The sequence below is a fragment of the Cinclus cinclus genome, chromosome 4 (assembly GCF_963662255.1).
Source record: "Cinclus cinclus chromosome 4, bCinCin1.1, whole genome shotgun sequence".
In the NCBI taxonomy this organism is placed as follows: Eukaryota; Metazoa; Chordata; class Aves; order Passeriformes; family Cinclidae; genus Cinclus; species Cinclus cinclus.
Window position 1 is genome coordinate 25,706,375 of NC_085049.1, and position 21,317 is coordinate 25,727,691.

Genomic DNA, 21,317 nt, shown 5'->3' on the forward strand with positions numbered 1-21,317 from the left:
GGGAAGGAGCCATTCACATAGCAAATAAAAGCCAGTCTTGTGATGTGAGCATTCCCTGGGTGGTTCTGGCAAGGGCAGGTGAGACCTGCCTTAGGAAATAGCACTGCGTCAGTGGGGTGGTGGCAAAGAGACCGAGTGCTCTGGGCCCTCTCTCTTTCTCACATGGCCCCCGAAATGTTATCTGTTCTATGGGTTGTGTCAGTGCATTCAAAGGAGCCAGGTATGAAGAGCAAACCGTGCAATTCCCGCAAATCTCTGCTACTAATGCATCCAACCTTGTCCTGATGTTCTCTCTCTAGGAATGCCATTTATGTGTTTTTGGGTTTTTTCACTTTACTTTCTACAAGCAAAACCCACGAATGCCACAGCCTGATTCAATGCTAGTGCTGTCTCTCTCTGGCAGAATCCCTGTGTTCCATAGTGGCCAAACCAAAATACCTGGAAATGATTTTTTGTGTGACCTTGTTGCTTCACTGCAAGGTTTGATAAGGTGGAAAATGGGACATGTTCATAGGTATTCTGGCAGAGCCATCTAAAGTTTGACCAGCAGAAGGATACATTGGCAAAGCCTAGAGTTTGTTGTTGGTCATGGCCCTTTTGTGGCTATCTCAGCATTAACTCTGTGGCTTGAGACAACATGTCCCAGCATTATAAGCTCTGCCTCAGTGCATCATTTACTTTTCTCCTGGAAGTCTGGAAGTCTGTTTCAAACACAAGTGATGGTTATTTAATTACAGAGCTATATTAAAAGATTCTGCAAATGGTTCCAGGCCTAACTGCCTTGCCACAGCTGCTTCAGCTGAACAAGTTCATGCTCTCACTCTTCCCCAGCAAGCAACTGGCATAAACTCCATGTGGTAGTTTTATCCAGCTATCTGGCACTTGCTGGCACATCTCTGCTTATGTAGTCTAGTAGATACTGCAATTCTATTACTTTTCTTTTTAAATTATCTTAAAATTGTTTTTTCCTTTAATAGTTACCTTTTGTGGCAACTTCCCCTTTGGGGACAAGAGCCCTCAGGTTTGTAGTCATGGAAAACAGCCAAAGATCAAGGATTTAATGTTTTTAGAGTGGGTGGTAATATTGAGGGTGTCTGATCAGAGATGTTTTGTTCACTTAGAAGATATGGTTCAGAGCCTAAACTCTATGGTATTCCTCTGAGGAGGAACAAAATATTCCACAGTTTGTAGAAGTGAGGGTCCTCTTTCTGGGTTACAAGTTTTGTTGCTGAAATTTCCTAATCAGGGAGTGAAATACTGGAGGTTATTAGGAAAGATACCTGCCGGGAAGTTACTTGGCTTTCTGTGCTTTGGGGACTCCTGGTTGAGTTCCCTGCCACTGCACTGAATTGTTTCTGGGCACCTACGTGCCTTGGCTCTGTGTATAAAAGCACTGTAGGAGCAGTCCCTGAGGAAAAGTAAATTTGGGATTTAATTCACTGCTTGATTCACAAGGTGGATTTTCTCACCTTGGATGTAAGGCACTGAACTGAAGCAGAGCATTGCCTTGGAGGATTACCAGCCAGGCCCATGAAGGAGGTACATGTGGCTTTTCTCATGGATTTTCCACTCTCTCCTGCCCCATTTTCTTGACACGGTGGCTGTCAGTAATTTAGCAGGAGTCATTCCCAAGGTCAGGAGCATGTCTGTATAGTCCTGCACAAGAGGGTCTTGACAGAGCTTTTGTTTTTAACAGCTGAAACGGAGAAGGGATCTGCAGACCACTTGGATCTGGCTGGCTTGCCCTCTCACCCAAAAGAAGCAGATAGTCTGCAGATGACACCACCTTCTCCAGATTCCAGAAAAAAGTCCAGGGGAATCAAGAAGTTGTTTGGAAGGTAAGTAGAAATGAGAGATTTTACAGAGCTGGGGCTTGGGTGAGGGTTTGCTGGGTATACACCTTCTCTTTCTCCCCTGCCAGCGTGTGGCTCAGTGGTTCAATATCCCAAGAGCAGGAGCCTGTGTGGTATTTGGGAGAGATAACAGTGGGTTGGGGACAAGGCTACAAGCCCTGGGGGAGATCTTGCCTGTGTTGGCTGCTGTGGCAGCAGTGACATGCCTTTTCCTTAGCCAAATGTGAATGTGCTTTCTTCCTTTAGACTTAAAAGAAGTCAGTCCACCACCTTCAACCCAGATGACATGTCCGAGACGGAGTTCAAAAGAGGAGGGACAAGAGCCACGGCAGGGCCCCGGCTGGGCTGGTCTCGGGACCTGGGACAGTCCCACAAGTAAGACATGAGTGGGGCCCATGTGTTGGGGCTTGGATCCCAGTGGCTCCAGCAGAGCATGCGGCCCAAAGGAGGAGGGCAGCGCCAAAATGAAACGTCCCCTCTCCTGTCTGAGCAAAACCAGGCAGATCCAGACTGCTTCCTCCTCTGAGAGAGCACCTCTGCAGGGCTGAGGTGGGCTGGGTGGTGGGGTCCTGCTGCTGAACTCTCACCTTCGTAGGATGGGGCCCTGAGGCAGCACAGGAGCCTTCATGTGGCAATGACAGATGCTCCTTCTGTGCCTTTTCTGCTGCACTTTCACGGATTAAAGGAGAAAGTGAAACATTCTGGGCTCACTCCAGAGTTGTAGCCGTGCTAGGCAGCAGAGGTGACTCTCTTCAGTGGGATTTTAGGAGGCCGTTTGTTGCGACAGTGGCAACAGATCAGCAGCAACCAGCACTTCATTGTGCTGATGATTCCCTCAGAGATTGTCCCAGCTTCCACAATATATGAATTAGGCTTAGCTTTGGGCTTTCTCATTATTTATGAGAACAGGAGATTGGAAGCACAGGATTTATCAGTCTTTTTTGGGTAAAATCTCCTGCAGTGAGCTGGATATGCCATTTGCAAAGTGGACCAAGGAGCAGGTTTGCAACTGGCTTCAGGACCAAGGGCTTGGCTCTTACATCAATAATGGCAGGCACTGGATATTGTCTGGGCAAACACTTCTGCAGGCTTCTCAGCAGGATCTGGAAAAGGTGAGGAATACAAGAAACACTCTTCAAATAAAGGTAACAAAAAAATCACCATTTCTGTGCATGTAAATCAGGTCTGTAAGATGCACCCGGTGAAAAAATGTAATCTAGATGAGTTTTCAAAATACTATCACCTGCAGTGATGCCAAATCCATTTCTTTTTAGCTGAAGTTTTGTAGAAATCTAATACTCTGTAATGAAGCTAATAATTACAAATACATGATTTAATCGCATTAAGCATGGACGCATCAATTGGCTGTAGCACTTTCTAAAAATATGCATGTGAGACTGCCTCATTATCATATGGGTTTGTAGCCCTGCTTCATTAGCACTCATGCTACAGTTATGTTATGCCTACGTGAGAAGGATGTAAAAAGGTGCTGTTTTGGTCTGATTATATTTTCTGTCCATTTTATACAAAGAGGAACGAGGATTTGTTACACACAGGTTGATCAGTCTGTGTCTTTAATTGTTGCAGAATTGCTTGTCTGTTGAGAAACAGAAGAAATTTATTTACTTTAAGCCACAGTATTTGCTGAAGTTCAAATTTTCAGCTCTTAAAAAATCACTCTTCTCATCAAATATTAAGCCTGTTTTAACTGGGTAGTTAAACTACATCTGGAATAAGAGAAGTGTATTATGAATATAATGGCTTGTAATAGTGTTATCAGAGGTAACATTAACCAGCAGGCACTCCTGAAAGTAAAAATGGGATTAAAGAGATCCTGGAATGCCTGCACTTGCAGCTAAACTGGGGAATAATGTTATGTGTTTAGAAGCATTAATGAATTTCAGTAATTCCTAGGACATTGCTGTGCTCTTAACTAAATAATTAGTTTATCTTTACCTGCCTAAGTGGGAGGGGTGGAATTAACCACAGCAAGTATTTTTTTGAATGCTAACATTTTTATTATATTGTGGGATTTTTTTAACCTGCTATGAGAATATTGTGGCCCACATTTTAATGCAGTTTGCAATCCATCACTCCTTGAAATTAATCTACCACACTGTGAAACTAACCCACCCCAGTAAGTGGGCCTTTCCCTAGTGCTGAACTGAAATTCAGCAAACAGAAAATGTGCCTGCCAGGTCACCAGCAACGCTGTGGAAGTGTGGCCTCTCAGAAACCCTTTGTCATTCAGCAGAGGGAGGAATACAATAGTATTGTCTCTAGATTTACTGCTTTTCTTCCTTTCACAGGAGCTTGGGATAAAGCACCCTTTGCATCGGAAGAAGCTCCAGCTTGCTCTGCAGGCACTGGGATCTGAAGAGGAAAACAACCATGGAAAACTGGATTACCACTGGGTTACCAGTAAGATTTTACTGCATGCTGAAGCAATGGCTTTGGATAGGGGTCCCTGATCGTGGCTAATTTGGGGTGCTGAGGATGGGAACAGTAAGTGGTGCTGGTAATGTGGCTGCCACTCTAACAGGAGTGTCTGTCCTGCCCTAGGGTGGCTGGATGACATTGGCCTGCCCCAGTATAAGACCCAGTTTGATGAGGGGAAGGTGGATGGCCGCATGCTCCATTACATGACTGTGGTGAGTAAATGGTTTCTTCCTCTCCCAACATCCTTTTCATGTTCTTGGCTTCTCAATGTTCAAAGGACCCCATTAAAATTTAGTGAGTGTCCTGTGTTAATGCCAATAGCTGTAACCTATAGAAACCAGATACTACTGCTCACCTGCAAGCATTTCCTAAGTTCTTTTCATCTTTAGAGCTACTAGATCCAGATGGAAGAGCAAACACAGTTAGCAAGAATTTGGACTCATGCACAAGAAGTGGACAATCCTGAGCTTAACAGTTGTGTGTGACATTGGTGTGGTAAGGGAAGGCTTGTACACAAAGGTGTGCAAATCCTGTGGTTGCCATTCATGCTTTTGCTGTTCATTTTGATATTAATTAATAGGAACAGGTGGAATCTTTTTCTTCAGTGAGCAAGCATTCTATCAGCTTGCTTGTTTAGGTGGATGCTTAGGTGGGGAAAACCCAAGCAATTTCCTTTGAAGAAAATTGCAGTTCTAAGAGCCAGCTTGTTTGAAAGCAGGGTACGCTTAACAGCTTTTGCATTTCAGCACAAGCATCACCTCCCCACTCCCCACTTCACTGCCAGTCAGGTATGATGAGATAAGACCTTCCTTCTCTGGGGACACAAATGCAAATTGAACATTGCTAATATTAATTCTTTCAGTACAACAAAGAAGAAATCAGTCACAGCCCTGCTCTCTCATGAACCATGAGTTACCTTTTCATAACACATTTGCATGTGTTTTCCATAGGCTTTATGTCATGGTTTGTAATTTTATTTATTATAAGATTGTTTCTTCTTCTTAACCCTGGGAGCTGTGATGCCAGCAGACTCCATTGAGTTTGATGTCGTGTTGGGAGACTTTACTACCATTGTCACTTTAATTGTAGATCACTGGGGATATTTTTAGAGCAAGTTTAACCATCAAATTATGACAACATATTTGCAACAACTAACCAACAAAATATGCCAAGTATTAAACTAATACTTGTTATGATCTTTTGAAATTACTCCAACACAAAATAAATAATAGCAAACATTTATTATTTTATAATAAATGAAATAGCAAACTTAACCTACTGTCAGATTGATCACAAAGTTGGCTGAACACAGGGCAATGTTTGGGTAAGCAATGAATCTTGTCTTAAATATCTGACAAAATAGATTCCAGTGTTCATAACAGATAAGTAAAACTGAAAAATTAAGCCAGGCTAACCCTGGAACAAGGATGCATAAATTTATTTAAGTTAGCCAAATTGCAATTGAATTTTGAGACACTTTTCTTCTTCCCTCTTCTTTTTATCTTTTGGGGTTTTTTTTTCTTTTTTTTCTTTTTTTTCTCTTTTTTTTGTTTGTTTTGTTTGTTTGTTTTGTTTTTGTTTTGTTTCGTTGTTTTTTTGGTTTTTTTTCTTTTTTATTCTAACCATAGAGAATGTTCCAATTTTCAGGATAATTTGTTGTTTTCAGTTAAACTTCTAGCTGGACATTTTAGGTATTAAAATTTCTGGCAGGATTAAATGCCAGGTGACTCTAGTGTTGGTGCTGTCCTGGCTCTTCCCCTGTCACTGAGGACGTGTCATCTCACCCTTTTTCTCTCCTTGTTACCCCATGTTTCTTGTACTAAACTCTGTACCCCATGTGAAAAACATCCCCCAAGAGCTAGTACAGTGCAACACAGGAAGTTTTTATTTTGGGACAAATGTTTTGATATGAATCACCTGTCTGACATATTGAAATCTTCCCCCAGATGTGTCAGATGTGCCATTTTAAGGCAGAGGCTAAAGCAGCTCTGTCCAGGAGAATGCTGGTCCCATGAATAAGCATGTCTGTGTTTATTAACTCCCTCTTGCTCTTTGACAGGATGACCTGCTGTCCTTGAAGGTCATCAGTGTGCTTCACCACCTCAGCATCAAAAGAGCCATTCAGGTGTTGAGAATAAACAACTTTGAGCCCAACTGCCTGCGCAGGAGGCCGTCAGATGAGGTACTGCTTTACAAGGAAGCTGAATCCTCTAGGGGTTTATCCCTGGTGTTTGATTATTCCTGCTCTACTCCTTCCTCCTGTCTCCTGATTCTGCTCCATTTTTAGTTTCCTGTTGCTCATGTTGTTGTTTTAACCTCAAGCTCTGACATCACTTTCTTTCCTCTACCTGCCATGACCCCAAATTTATGTCCCCTTTTCCAAGTCTCCCGATTCTCCTCCAAGCCAACAGCTGGCTGTTTTGGCCCAGTCTGGATGTGCTGTCTGGAACACAGATCATCTTGAAGTCAGAGCACTGTTGCCATGAGTCTTGTGCAACTCTCTGGAAAAATGATGGCTGTGTCAAAATTTTCTGTGTAAAAGGAGCTTGGCTCCATTACCATGCAGGAAGGTGACTGCCATCATTGTGTTTTGGAAGCAGGAAATGCTGGGTAGGGCAACAGATGACAAAACAACCCAGACTCTTGGATTTAAATTCACAGTGTGTATCTGCAAGAACAGCACAGCGGCTCATGGAACCAGCTGGATTTTCATCTCTACTGGTAGAAGTTAGAAATAACTCTAGTGCACAGCACAATAATCAAACAACCTGACACATCCCTGCCCCCTGCCCAGACCCATCCCCATGCTGCTCTTGCTGCAATCCAGAAAGAGATTTTTCTTTTCTCAAGTGCAAAGTAGGACTGTATTCCTTAAGGGTGGGAGAGGTATGTTTTAGTAAAGACTGAAAGCTGGGATTCAGCTGATTTGGGATGTCTCCTTACCTGCCTGTCCCTCCTGTTGGCAGAATAATGTGACACCTTCTGAGGTCACCCAGTGGACCAACCACCGCGTGATGGAGTGGCTGCGCTCCGTGGATCTGGCAGAGTATGCGCCCAACCTGCGGGGCAGTGGAGTGCACGGGGGGCTGATGGTGAGCTTTTGGGGTGGCTTCTTCCATTTTATGAAAAATAAGATGTCTGGGAATCACTAGGTCAATGTTCTGACATTATCTTTGTTGCACACACCTTTTCTGCTTATTCTGCTTAATAAGAAGTTTTTTTACCTTATGGTTTAAAAACTATGAATGTCTCGAGGGGAAGTAGCATGGTTTAATATTCTGTATTCCCCTCTCAATTTTATTTTGGTATGGCATTCTTCACCTTCTGTCCTGCCATGCTGTTGAACAGCCACTTTCTACCTTTCTAACTTGGATATGGTTTTCTTTTGTGGGGGAAGCTTGTTACTTTTGTAAAATTTGGGATTACACTATCAAACCAGGATTGTTTTTAATTGCTGTAGCATCACATGCTCCAGACAAGAGATTTACACCTGCAGAGGTTTGTTGTGGTGATTAGGAGTTACATCCCTGCTCCAAAGATTTTGTGTCTGTTTATTTTCCATGATTCCTCTGGCTGCCTTTTCCAGAATTGGAAGATGATGCTGGGTCAACATTTTGTGACAGCTTCACACAGTACTTCAGTTAAGGGTGGATTTATCTGTTAAATTCTTCTTACCTGCCAATTTGTTCCTATTTATAAAACTCCAGAAGGAAAGCCTATAGGTAGCATTTTAGGAATCCTTTAACTAGTTAACTTTCTTTCCTTCTTCTTTGTTGTATATTTCCTGTAAAATGCGAACAAAAATCCCAAAGCAGCCTTAGAGAGTGACCAAGATAGACCTGGATGTCCTTGAGACCTCATCAGACAGTACTGGCTTCAGCTGGATTCTCTGTGATTGGATTCCCAGGTTTTGGAGCCCCGTTTCAATGTAGAAACCATGGCCCAGCTGCTGAACATCCCACCCAACAAGACACTGCTGAGACGGCACTTGGCCACTCATTTCAACCTCCTGGTGGGGCAGGAGGCCCAGCAGCAGAAACGTGAAGCCATGGAGTCCCCAGACTACGTCCTCCTGACAGCAACTGCCAAAGTCAAGGTAGGCCACTTGTTCTGGGAGGGGTGGGAGGTTCCAGGGAGGCATTTGGATCTCCAGTTTTATCCGTGCTGGGAGGGCACTTCAGTAAGGGCTGACAGAAGGGGTCGGTTCCTAAAGAAAGAAGCATGAGAACAGGACGTGGCAGATCTGGGGTCGACACTTGTGTCTGCCATGAGCAGGGCACTTCTTGGGTCTGACATGCACAGGCAAGAGATAGCACCCATGTTGTCTTTCTGTCTGTACTTAGAGATGTTTGGGAGGGAGGCTGTCCCTTACTGCTTACAGACTCATGGTTTAATGTGGAATTTTGACCTCGTTTGGGATCTGTTAAATGGTGGTGTCTTAACAGTGGTAGAATGAGAGGACACATTATCCTTTCAGATGCCACTGTCATGAAATTCAGAAGATCTGTGTAGGACAGCACTGGTGTTTTGAGTTTTCGTCGTGGAAATACAAGAGGGCATGAGTAGGCCTGTTGATACTTTGCTGCTTCTCTAACTCCTTGGCAAATTTTTCTTCACTTTTAAGCCAAAGAAACTTACCTTCAGCAATTTTGGGAGCCTGAGGAAGAAGAAGCAGGATGATGTGGAGGAGTATGTGTGTCCTATGGAGCTGGGACGGGCATCTGGCAGTGGATCAAAGAAGGGCTTTAAGCCTGGCCTGGATATCCGAGTATATGATGATGATGATTTGGACAGGCTGGAGCAGGTAAGCCAGTTCTAACAATTGTGAGTCTTTGAGCTGTCGCGTTCAGTGGGAAAACTTCCATTTCCCAGTGAAGTCTTCCTTTTGCTTTGGTCCTGACTTCTTGCTGTCACACAGCGTTAGTGACAAAAGGGTCTGCACCCAAGGAAGTTGAAGCTGTAAATGCAGCAACTTTAGGGCCTGCTCTGGAGTAATTCTCCTCTCCTGACAGGCCATGCTTACTCCCTTGGTCTGAACATCCCGGGTGTAATCAATTGTGTGCTGCACTTAATTGTCACTCTGTCATAGCAGGACAAGGGGGGGGATGGCTTCACACTGACAGAGAGTGGGTTTAGATCTTAGGAGGTTTAGCATACTAGAAAAATGCTCTTCCCTGTGAGGGTGGTGAGGCAGTGGCACGGTCTGCCCAGAGAAGCTGTGGCTGCTCCATCCCTGGAAGTGTCCAAGGCCAGACTGGATGTGACTCTGAGCAGCCTGGGGTAGCGGAAGGTGTTCCTGCCCATGGTAGAGGATTGGACTGAGATGATTTTTAAGGTCTCTTCCAACCCAATCCATTCTATGATTCCACTCTATGATACAAATAAGTTATTACTAATTCATTATTCATTATTCATTCTCTCTCTGCTATAGATGGAAGATTCAGAAGGGACTGTGAGGCAAATAGGAGCATTTTCTGAAGGCATCAACAACTTGACAGTAAGTCTGGGAGTGGGGTCTGTGCAGTGAGGTCTCTGGTTCTGTGGGATGGGTGTGAACCCTTTGACAGTTGCTGGTGTTAAACAGTGTCAGTGATGTCCTTTGGGTCTTCTGCAGGAACGGAGGGCACAAGAAAGCCAAGTGGTTAAGTGGTTGAGGAAGGTGTACCTGCCCATCCTGGTGGGGAGGTTTGGTGGCCTGTGCTGGCTCCCCACACAGCGTGGAGGGCAGGGGACACAGCCCCCATTGCCCATGATGGATGGGTTTGCAGATGGGAGTCAGGCTGCATTTTCTGGGTGGAAGCCCTGAGCCACTGGGGCAGCAGACAGCAGTGAGCTGGTTTTGCAGCAGGGTGGGCGAAAACCTCCCTCGCCAGAACAAAGCAGTGGCTGGCAGGCAGTGTTTGCTGCCCAGCACAGGACAGGTGACTGACTCCAGTTGTGAGAAACCTTGACTCTTCCCTCCTTTCCTTTCCAGCACATGCTGAAGGAAGATGAAATGTTCAAAGACTTTGCCACTCGCTCTCCTAGCACCAGTATAACAGATGAGGACTCCAACGTGTGACAGTCACCACCAGGCACTGACAAAGGCTCATTCTCCTGTGTGCAAGGACATCCCTGTTCCACTCAACAGGCAGCAGATCATGGACTTTGCATTGCTCTTGCTTCTGTTTGTTAGAAGTAACACTGAGGGGTGGAGAATTTTAAAGAGAAAAGGAGAAAAAACAAGATGCCTACTTAATTTGCCATAAAAACCACCCAGACACTGGTGAATGGTAATTGTTTTAACTCTATTTAATGTACAAACTGGTGATATGTTTCAGAGTGTTGCATTGAAATTGATGTGGTATGATAGTGCTCCTTTGGCTTATTCATGGCCTCAGATAATCCTTTATACTGTTTGAAAAGAACAAGGTGTTAGGTAAAAATGTTGCATCTGTAGATACCGCGCATCAGCTCTCTCTGCGCTCAGCTGATAAATAGAAGTTACTGCTCTTTTCTAGGTGTTTTTCTTTGGCACAAACACCAGTTCAGCCCTATCCAGTGTAGGATTTTAGTAATCTGTGCCCTGTGTAAGCTCCCTGGTAGCTCTTGACTGTTGCTCCTATTTTTATACTGTTTTATAAAAAAAAAAAAAAAGGAAAAAGAAAAAATAAGTATATTAAGTGCATATAAAAGCAAAAATTTAAATTTTGTGAGATAGAGTGATGGAAAGTTGAAGGTGTGCGAGGGAAGGGGAGAAGGTTGTAAAAAAATTATGCCAGTTTGCAAACCAGCTGGTTACTGGGAAAGGCAGGCTGACCTTTAGAACTGTTTGCTTTCATTGCTTTTTACTGAGTGCACAGTTTAATGATTTTCCATTAGAGTTGAAACAATTCTAAAGCATGTTTCTTCTAGCAGTGACTCATCCAGAAACTACACATTTTAAAGTGTCTTCTTTCTTGTCCCCAGCAGCAGTAGTTAGTGTATTCAACAAGGTTATTAACACTTCCATGACTTTAAAAATTTCCTTAAAGTTGAGAGTACTCCCTGCATATGGAAGGGATATTTCTGTGCTGTGACTAACGTGAAGATGGTGTAGTTGCAAAAAAAAAATAAAGTTATATAGAGAAATGTTTAGGGAATATAATATTTCATATTATTAAGCCTAAGGTGGGACTTTTCCTCCAAAATTCAGATATCAGATGTGTTGCTCATCATTTTACCTTCTTAAAGCACAGCTCCTCTGCTCTTGAGGATCATCAGGTTTTAAAATTCCTAACTAGCCAGTGGGAATCTTGTGTCAGACTTCCAGTATTGCGAGTTGTCCTAGCCAAAAGCAAACACAAACAAGCAAAAGTAACTTTTCATTCAAGTGGTCATTTGTATGGTGTTGAACGTTGCATGTATTTTAGCACAATGGCATGAAGCTGCTTTGCTCTGTAAAGGCAAACAAAAGTCCAGCTGGAATTGTTCCTTGTGGTGGTGTTGCTTTGCTAAGCATTTGTCATGCATTTTGTTGCTCTCCTTGCTGGAAGTGAGACCATTCCTGGTGTCAATCTGGGGTTTGTGCTGACGTTGAGGGTGTTTCTAAAACACTGTTAGCAATGCTAGGAAAGGAACAATAGTTCTTCCAAGGATTTTCAGGGAACTCCCCTCAGATCAGAGGCATATTCCAGCATTAGAATGATGTAAGATGATAACCTGGACCTTTAAAGGATGTGCAGTGTAGGTGATTATTGATGTATGAAGATGCAAAATTTAATGGGGGCAGGTTTAGGGTGTGGATGCTTGGGATGTGGATTCAGGCCTCCCTTTCTGTGAATACTCTGCAATATTGTTATTATTTACATGGAAGTTGAATGCTGTGGAAGCACTGGGAAATGCACTGCAGGCTTCCAAACAAAAGTGTTCCTCTGGATGGCTCACTAGTCACTGGCTATGGACAGGACCGGGTATTCACAGCAGGGGAAAGGGAGCTAGTGACACAACACTGTGTGCTGAAATAGCCACAGACTCTCTCCAGTTTCTCTGGGGTGTTATCAGGGAGGGCAGTGATCATTTATTTTAGTGCAGTGTAAGCAGCATTTTGCTCCAAACAACCCATTCCTGGCATCCAGGTCATCCCCTCGGAGCTGCCACATCTGAACCCTGGTTCTCTTATAGGGTGGGGACACGAGAGGTGATGAAGTCAGGAGGTTTTTACGCGTGTGTGCACACTGTCTGGTTTGGAGAGGGCAAACGTAACTGCTGTGTATTGCCATGTGAAATCCAATAAAGTCTGTGGAAAACGCCAAGTGCATCTGGAAGCTGGTTCCCTTCTTCATATGTCCTCTTTTTTTTTCCCCCCTCTTAATTTTCCAAGTAAGCTTGTTCTGTTCTCTTCAAAAATCAAAAGAGGGAAAAGGGGCAGAATCACGCTTTTTTTGTTGACTCGGTAATTTGTTTGTCAGTAGTGCTTCCAGCAGGGCTCAACTAACAGCTAAGAAATCAACTATATCAAGACTTCTTAGTTTTTTCTGGGATCCAGATTTGAACCATCTTGGGTTATTTGGTGTGGTGAGAAGTGGCATCATCATTGCTCAATGTGTGCTCCACAGGAAGCCCTCCCAGGGTGCTCTGTCCCTTCTTGTTGTGAAAGAGACTCTCTCTCTGGTCCCAAGTGTTAATCTCCGTTCTCTGAGCAATTAAACAAACAAAAAAGGTGGTTTTATCCCCAGGCAACATCCTGTGCCAAAAGAAATGGTTTCTGTGCAATAGTCCTAGAAAGGAGATCCAAGGAGATAAGATCAGACTGGAATGAGATAACATCAGCCAAAGCAATGGTGCCGGAATTAACAATAAGGAAAACATGCAGAGATTAATTCAGTAAGTGTGAAAGCTACTAGGCCTGTTGGGCTGGTCCCTGCTCAGTCAGCTGTAGAAAAACACACCCAGGAGAAAGCCTGGCTGCCCTGTAGGCTCACAGAGCTCAGCTCTGCCATCACCTTCACCGGGAAGGCTGCAGGTATCCATGTGCAGCTGAACAGCTCTGGCTGAGCCCAGCACCTGCAGAGCCTTTGCTGGAAAATAAAGGTTTGTCCCTGAGGAGAGCTGCATGTGGAAACGACCTCCTCCAGCAGAGAAAATGGGCCAGAAGGTCTCCCAGGAGGACAACCAGGAGAGCAAGGCTGAAACTCTGGCCATCTGTGAAGTCTTCAGCCAGGGTGTGCTCCACGCGTCTCAGAGGCTGAAGGACTATCTCGGTTTTGTGGATCCTCAGAGCAAATTCCAGCCAGCCACGAACACACTGAGCGAGATCTTCCTGGTCAACTTCATCAGCTTCTGCGTGGGAAAGGGCGTGGAGGAGCAGATCATGACCAGCAAAATGACCAAGCAGCAATCCTCTCTGTTCGGAGTGGACTGGATCTGGACTCTGTGTGGGTCTGACAAGCAGGTCAAGCTCCAGATCGCCGTGCAGGCTTTGCAGCCGGCCGAGCTCTTCCATGGCGAGGGCCCTGCCGAGGATTGCTGCCGGGAGGCCACGCTGGCCGACGAGTGCTTCCAGAACATGAGCAGATTTGAGAAACTGGCCGAGTTCTGCCGCCTGGTGGGACGTGACTGCCTGGGCCTGTTTGTCATGTTCGGTGTGCCAGGGAAGCCCAAGGATATCCGAGGAGTCCTGCTGGACAGCGTTGCCAAGGAGGAGCAAAAATGCCGCCTGTCGGGTAGGAATGCGCTGCGACAATTTGTCACCAGCACTGACAGCTCCCTGCCCACAAAAGACATGCTGGAAAATTGCCTGGGCACCAAAAACGGGCTGAAGGACGTGGGCAATGTGTACATAAACTTTGTGTGAGCAGCTGGGCAGGAGCAGTGGCTCCGTGCAGCACCAGGACTGTGCGGGGCGCAGCTCTGCCCCTCTCGCTTTCCTCCCCATGCTCCATTCCCTCCACCTTCCCCTTGACCCATCATGTTCCCTTAGCTCCTGCAGAAGCCAGGCTGAGTCAGCCTCTCCAGGTTTTAAAACAACAGGACTGACCTGCCAGAAAAATGTGTTTATAGAAGGCACAACACTTTTCCAGAACATTTTGTTCACCAGACATTAAGTCTTGGAGTCTTGGCTGGAGCTGCTGAAAGCTTTATCAGCCAGAGCTCTGGGGAGGTCCTGGTGGATTTGACTCAGAGCCTTTGTTTGCTGTGTGGCAGAGTTTTTTCTCTCCTAGGAGGGTGAGTCTGTAAGGATGGAAATGTGCTGGTGCTGGTCAGAAGAGTGGCATGAGTGTGAAGGACAATACCAGGCCTTAAAATGACTGATTTGAAGGAGTGAACTGGTTTCAGTTAAGAGGAACAGCTCTTCCCAGTGCTAGAAATGGACTCAGAGAGAGAGACACTAATTACCTGTCCCCTAATTGGCACCAGGCTCCACAGGGCCATGGAGCTGTGAACAAAAGGCAGGACTGGAGCCACCTGCAAAGTTTTCTCACTGAGTGACTGTGTCAGGGCAAGGTGTGGCAAAAGCTAGGGGCAGGTGTTCAAGAACACTTGGGGAAAATCAACCAATGGGGACAAAAAACAGGCCTGATGTGGATTGAACCTTTTCATAGCAACAGAGGCAGCCCCTGACCATTCAGAGCAGAGAGCAAATCTGGAGGAAGCAGGATTATTTCACTTGGAATTTCTTTGCAGTAGTTTAGCAGCTGATAGCACTTATGGGCTTGTTTTATTCAATTTCCCTCAGCTTTTACTGGACTAACTGAGACTTTTGGGTTGTACAGTTATAATTACTTGCTTTACTGTTAACTAGTGAAAGAGGACCTGATCCATACATTTCAAACTGGTAAACTCACTTTGGTTATAGCTGTTTGAATAGTCTTAGTGCAAAACTCATCTGCCTCTAATTTTAATATAAATTCAGTAATTTAGCAGAATAAAAATAATTTTGAAAACACATTTATCTTTCACTATTTACTATTCGAGTTGTAAGATGGGGGCAGCTGTGAGAGCTGAGAATCAGAGGCTGTTACTTAAAGAGCCATTAAAAAAGAGCCTAAAGAAACTGAGGCATCAGTGCCACAAGTGTTTGCAGCATTCCATGGCAGAGGTAGGGAGTCTGAAAAGGGAACTGCAATAAAAACAGACACAGAGAACTGTGACGTTTTTGCTGAGTCACAAACATAGCTGGGTTTGTAGAAGTCCTGAAACAGTTCGTTGAGATAGAATTGTTTTTAAAGAGCTGATGTCACTGTATTCTGTGTGTGTGGCTGGGTTTGGTGGGACAGAGGAGACAGTTCTGGTGTGTTGCACAGAGAACCTGCATAGCTGTGGGGGATTGGGGATTTTTTGCCTGTTTAACAGAAAAATTAACACTGCAGCAAGATTTACTGGTTTATTAAAGACTTGCAGAAAATTTTAATTTTGCATTAAACTGGTATGTTTTAACTAGCGTGACTTCACCTGTCCAGTTCTTTAGAAAATTGGCTTGCTTGAAAACTGGGCTTTTTTTTCCTTTGCACCCTTTCTCAATAGTAGAAAGGGAAGGGAGAAAGCGAAATGTCTTGACTGTTTGGAGTTTGGAGTTTGAGCTATGAGAGTTACACCCTGGGGCAGTTGTTGATTTGATTTGTGTCCCTCAAAGGGCTCTGGTACCTCAGAGATGTCACATAGGCTTGGTGTGTTATTTTGGGAGCTGGGTTCTGTTGCCCAGGCTGCACCACACTCTGGCACTTTCCCCTGTGGGCTTTAGCTCAGGCCCCTGGGCCCTCAACTATGGTGAGAATTGGCCAAGGCTTTGGATTTTGGCTAACAGCAGGGAAAAGTATTTAACCATGTAACTCTGACAATGTTCATCCACTCACCCAATCTGGGGCCTCAGCTCAGGTAGCTCACAGCCATCCCCAGGCTTCTGTGACTGCACATGCTGATGGACCAGGTAAGGTGCAGCACCCAGCCTGTGAAATCCCAGGGCAGTTTGTGTGGTAACATGACACAGTGTTTGTCGTGGGTTCTGAAGGACCTGGAATTCACACCTTTGTCCCTTGCTAATGTTTTCTGTTCCAGTTTCCCTTTGAACACTCGCTGCTGGGATACACAGGGAAAAGCCCTGTCCCTGCACAGGATGGGAACTCCTCCATGTCTCACCAAGAGGTTCAAAGCCCCTTTGGTTTTCTGGAAGCCTCATTGGGGGGCCTTGCTCCGAGGATCAGCATTCCCTGTGCCCAGACAAGGGGCAGGGAAGGACACACTGGTGAGAGCATCCTCTTTGGGAAGGTTCCATCTGCCTGCTGTGCAGAAGGCACAGCAGAAATGAGTGTTGAGACCAGAACTGCTGAAAATGAGGGGTTCAGGGAAAAGCAAACTCCCTCTGTGTGCCGGAGGCTCCGTGAGTTCTGCCACAGATGCCCTGGAGCAGTGGCTCCTCCTGAGCTGCCGTGCCTGGATCCGTGGCTGTGCCACAGCATCGATCCAGCCCTGCTGGGCCGGGAGGTGAGGTGTCCCCCCACCTTCATCCGTGCCACCCTGTGCTCCCCATTTGTTCTGGCTGCTGCACTGCCCCTGATGGCCCTTCCTTCTGCCTCCCTTTCTTCCTTTGGCTGAGCTGTGGGAATGCCTCTGCAGCCTTCTGGAACTGGACAAGGAGCACTGGGATCTCATCTAGGGTGCAGTTCAGGATTTCCTGTGAGGACAGAAACCCAAGAGACTGGGGTGAAAGCGAGCCTGAATCCCAGGGCCTGCTGCATTTCTCAGGAAGATGCAGAGGAGTGGGCAATCCAGGCATGAAACGGAGTTGAATGCATCCCTCTGCAAGCACAGAGCTGCTGGGTCTGGCTGTGCATTGTCCTTACCTATGGGATAAGTGACCCCTGCTCATGAACAGCTGGAAAATAACCCAGGTGGGGTAAGGAGGAGCAGAGCTGGAATCAGCAGAGCTGCCTCAGGTCAGAGGACATTGGCACTGACCCTGTGATGGAGATTTGCTTTTGGCCACCTTATTTTTGAGCACAGCACATATCACTTAGAAAAATGGCTAGAAGATGAATTAAATGCCTGCTCAGGGAGGAGCCCCTTGCTCCCTGTCTCACCTCCCCCTGCTCCTGCCTGTGGACTGTGCAGTGTCGCTGTTTCCCACTGTTTCCTTTACCATCTCCTGTGCTAATGTGGCTCCAGACTCCTCGTGCTCTCTATAGCTGGAGCTTCATCATTCAGGGTCTGCAAACGAGGGACCGAAAAATACATTTGCTCTCAGGGGTTGGAAATAGGCTCCCCAAAATACAGGGATCCATAGGATGGTAGCTCCCAGCCTGGGTGTTTGTTCTGGGCTGTGAAGGCACCTCAGGACACCCCAAGGAGCAGGAGGCAATCAGAGTTGTTGAAGAAATCCTGCAGGGGCACAGCACCTGCCAGCCAGCCCTGTGTCCATCCCTGGCTACTCTCAGCTACAGCCAGGCATGGATTAGGAGGAGCAGCCAGCAGAGACCTGCCAGCCCTGGCTCCCACTGCTCCGGGTTCCAGCTCCTGTGCCTTGGATGGATCTACACTGAGGAGCTGAAGAACCAGAGGTCAAGTGGGACTAGATGAGCTCTGCTCCCCCTGCAAACCTCCAGCTCTCTATGGGAGCTTTCATCACCCAGAGGTTCCAGTTTAACTGAATGGTAGCAGGGAAAGAAGGAACAAGCTCTGGAATTCTGCACAATGGATTTTCAGGCAGGCCTGGGCACAAATCAGCATTTTTGTACCAAGGTGTGCAGTCCCTCAGGGGCTTGCAGCAGGTGTTAAATCCCGATCATCCTTCCAAAAACCCAACCCCGAGGCACCTCCCAGCTTCTAGCAGCCACACTCCCAGCGTGGGGGGATATTCCAGTAGGAACAGTTGCTGGGGTGGCCCCTGGTACAAAGCAAACACTCTCAGCTCAGGGCAGGGGCTCAGAAAGGGCCGGCACAGCGGGATCTACCCAGGGGGAGAGCTGGAGAGGCAGCTTTGGCCAAGGAGCCTGACAAGTCCAGGGCCATGGGGGGCATGCAACAAAGGGCTGGAATTGGGCACTGTGAGGCGACCCCCAGGCGGGGAACCCGGGAGGCACTGCTGGATCCAGCAGGGCCCCACCAAAGCTGGAGCCATGGAATGCTGGAACGGTTTGGGTGGGAAGGGACCTTAAGCTCATCCTGCTCCACGTCCTGCCATGGGCAAGGACATATTCCACTGTCCCAGACTGCTCATCCAACCTGGCCTTGGACACTTCCAGGGATCCAGGGGCAGCCACAGCTTCTCTGGGCACCCTGTGCCAGGGCCTCAGTACCCTCACAGGGAGGAATTTCTTCCCAATATCCCATCTATCCCTGCCCTCTCTCAGTGGGAAGCCATTCCCCCTTGTCCTGTCACTCCAGGGTGACAGGTACTGCAAAGGGAAGGAGTCAGAGATGGGGACCAACAATCTTCCCTCTTGCTTTTCCCAGCTAAATGGGAATTGAATCACAATAACTTGGGATATTATTTGTTGTATGAGCTCGATGAGGGCATGTGGCAATGTCTGCTGTATTTATGGATACTTTATTCCCTGTTCATTCCTTTCCTTCTCCTTTAGCTCCCTACAGACTGTGGGGGCAGCGAGGGAAAAGCCACATCCACGGGCACAGAGCAGCTTCCATCCAGAGCAGTTCCTGGCTGTGGCTGAAAGGTCAGTGAGTGCAAGACAGGAGTAGATGGATTCACAGCTCAGTTTTCCACAGGTCCTGGAGGTTCATCTGGCAGGTGTTCCCTTCGGAAAGCTCTGGTGTTGCCATTCCTCTCCCATCTCTGCCGCTCTCTCCCCACAGCTCTCCTGTCATTGTCCCTCAGCATGAGGTGATTTCCCTCTCTTGCTACTGGATGGCACTGGGAGCTTTCCAAGCAGCTGGGGGCAGGACTGGCTGCATCCTGTCAGTTCTTCCTGAAGGGAATTTGATCTAATCCTGCTGGCTTCGCCCACAGCAAGGACTGCTCCCGTGTTCCCTGTCACCAGGGAATATTTGGCAGCCAAGTGAAGGAGAGGAAGTGCAATGATGCTTGCAGCAGGCACAGGTGTGTCTGTGCTGGCTGTGTACAGGGTGTCCTTGGAATCATGGAATCCTTCAGGTTGGAGGAGCCCTCTGAGATCACGGTACTCAGGTGTTCCCTTGCGCTGCCGAGGCCACTGTCCCATGTCCCCAAGTGCCACATTCACGTGGCTTTAAATCCCTCCAGGGATGGGGCCTCCACCATTGCCCTGAGCAGCTGTGCCAGGGCTGGACAGCCTTTCCTCTAAGAGACTTCCCAATATCCAGCCTAAACCTCCCCTGGGATCACGTGAGGCCGTTTCCTCTTACCCATTTCAAATGGTTCCAATCATTCCCTTCTCTTTTCATCACCACAGGTTGCATTTTTCCCCTCTGTTTTTGTTTCTGGTGGTCATGTGAGTTTTTCTTCCAGTCTTTTGGCAAAGGTCCTGGCTAACTCCAGGAGCTCCAAGGTTCATCCCTTTTTTCCCCCTGATTTTGCAGGAATGGCCTCTGCCAGGGCTTTAACAGCGACCGCCAGGCGCAGCTGCTGGATCAGGCTAAAGACTGAGAACTCCTTTTCTTGCCCTGCATCCCCAGGGATGCTCCGTGTCCCTAAGAGGCTCCTTTCCTGCTGGCACCGCAGGGATGCTCCCCGAGGCAGAGGGTGGAGGAAGCCGTGGCTGTCAGCGTGGGAATTTCGTGGCAATTTCGGGACAGCCGAGCACAGCCGGAGCTTTGGGAAGAGCTCTCCCTCGGGGCTGCAGCACAGCTGAGCTCCATGTGCTTCCTGGGCAGCGTTCCCATGGGACCATACCCCGCGCGTTTCCCTGGATCCCGCCGTGGGCGCCGTGCAGAGGAATCTCGGTGGCCACAGCTGGGAACTCGGTGAATTGGAAGCAAAGCTGAAGGGTTTGTCCATGGAGAGAATGGTGATTTATAAACCAAAGCAGAGTGGCATTCCACACCAGGGATTTGGGATTTGGGATGGTCCCAGTCCATAATCTTTCTGTTCATTTTCTTTTGGATGCTGCAGCATCCTGGGGGATGCTGTTCCTTTCCATTTCCATCTAATATTCTGTATTTCATCAATTCTCTGTGGAAGTCTGCTTTTAATGAAAAGGCCCAGGAGGATATTGATGACATCCCAGGTTCCTGGAATTTACAGGTGTGTGCTCAGACCAAGGATTGTTCTGGCTGGCAGAAGCTGCACCAATGTGTCAGTCTGGATTTGTCTTTTCTCCCAGTTCTCAGTTTGGGGGTGCAGTGCAGCCCTGCCCTATGTATCTCCTAGAAGAGTTTTGGGGTTTAAAATATTCTTTTATAATCTGCAGTATCTCTCCAGAACTGGATTGAAAATAATAAAACTGTAGCAATGTTGTTTGGATTGGTTCATTTGCATTGGTTAATTAAAGCAAATCACTGAGAAGGGGTTTGAGCAGCCCTTGGTTGGAGCTGGCAGCTCTTTATTGTCTCTTCATTCTCTGAATTTCTTTGAATTATTTTCTTAAGCAGTTGCTGCAATCAAGATACACAATGAGAACAGCATTGCTGCCCTGCTGGGTTGGGAAGTGCAAGTGCAGTTTCTTGGAGACGGAGGGGATGGGGAGCCGAGCCTCAGGCTTGGTTTTGGCAGTGGGAATTCAGTGAGGAGGGGAGAGGGGAGATGCCCCAAAACTGATTACAGCCAACTCTGCTGGGTTTGGGTGCCCTACCCCAAAAAAGTATCCTGGTTAAAGGGGAGTTGAGGAAGCAGTGGGATGTGCTGGGGGGGCTGTGCTGGAACCTCCAAACCCTGGGCAGGGATGGTGATCAGTGCCAGAGATACAGGAACAGTATGGAAGGGGGGGGGGGGGGGTTCTGTCACTAAATTCCAGCCAGGGGATGCTGAGCACTGCCACCTCTTTGGGACACTCCCTGATCCAGAGAGCTTTCCCATTATTTTCTGTCGTGCTTAGCACCTGGCACTTCATTAGAGTCCCACAGGCTGCAAATCCCACGGGAGCAGCTGGAGTCACAGCAGGAGGGTCCTGGAACCCCGGCGGGGCCACAGCCGGA

The 21,317-nt window shown here is 47.0% G+C and overlaps 2 protein-coding genes and 1 long non-coding RNA gene across 5 annotated transcripts in view; all 3 read left to right on the top strand.

Annotated features, from left to right (window-relative positions):
• Positions 1-10,353, top strand: part of PPFIBP1 (PPFIA binding protein 1) — a 45,171-nt gene extending 34,818 nt beyond the window's left edge. For all 3 annotated transcript variants that reach the window (XM_062490947.1, XM_062490948.1, XM_062490949.1), the window contains 11 exons: positions 1,697-1,838; positions 2,100-2,228; positions 2,815-2,965; positions 4,163-4,274; positions 4,416-4,504; positions 6,352-6,474; positions 7,259-7,384; positions 8,200-8,388; positions 8,917-9,096; positions 9,724-9,789; positions 10,267-10,353. In XM_062490947.1, coding sequence (XP_062346931.1) covers positions 1,697-1,838; positions 2,100-2,228; positions 2,815-2,965; positions 4,163-4,274; positions 4,416-4,504; positions 6,352-6,474; positions 7,259-7,384; positions 8,200-8,388; positions 8,917-9,096; positions 9,724-9,789; positions 10,267-10,353 — 1,394 coding nt within the window. The remainder of the gene's footprint in view (positions 1-1,696; positions 1,839-2,099; positions 2,229-2,814; positions 2,966-4,162; positions 4,275-4,415; positions 4,505-6,351; positions 6,475-7,258; positions 7,385-8,199; positions 8,389-8,916; positions 9,097-9,723; positions 9,790-10,266) is intronic.
• A 3,012-nt stretch (positions 10,354-13,365) lies between these two features.
• Positions 13,366-14,106, top strand: REP15 (RAB15 effector protein). The gene has a single exon (XM_062491660.1). It carries the CDS (start codon positions 13,366-13,368, stop codon positions 14,104-14,106), a length of 741 nt encoding a protein of 246 aa, XP_062347644.1.
• A 4,479-nt stretch (positions 14,107-18,585) lies between these two features.
• LOC134042982 (uncharacterized) lies at positions 18,586-20,646 on the top strand. Its single transcript, XR_009933119.1, has 2 exons — positions 18,586-18,922; positions 19,764-20,646. It is a non-coding gene; the product is annotated as an uncharacterized LOC134042982 (long non-coding RNA).
• The last annotated feature ends 671 nt before the right edge of the window (positions 20,647-21,317 follow it).

Excerpts from the sequence above, each read along its gene's own strand:
- REP15 (XM_062491660.1), top strand. The coding sequence starts at position 13,366 with ATGTGGAAACGACCTCCTCCAGCAGAGAAAATGGGCCAGAAGGTCTCC.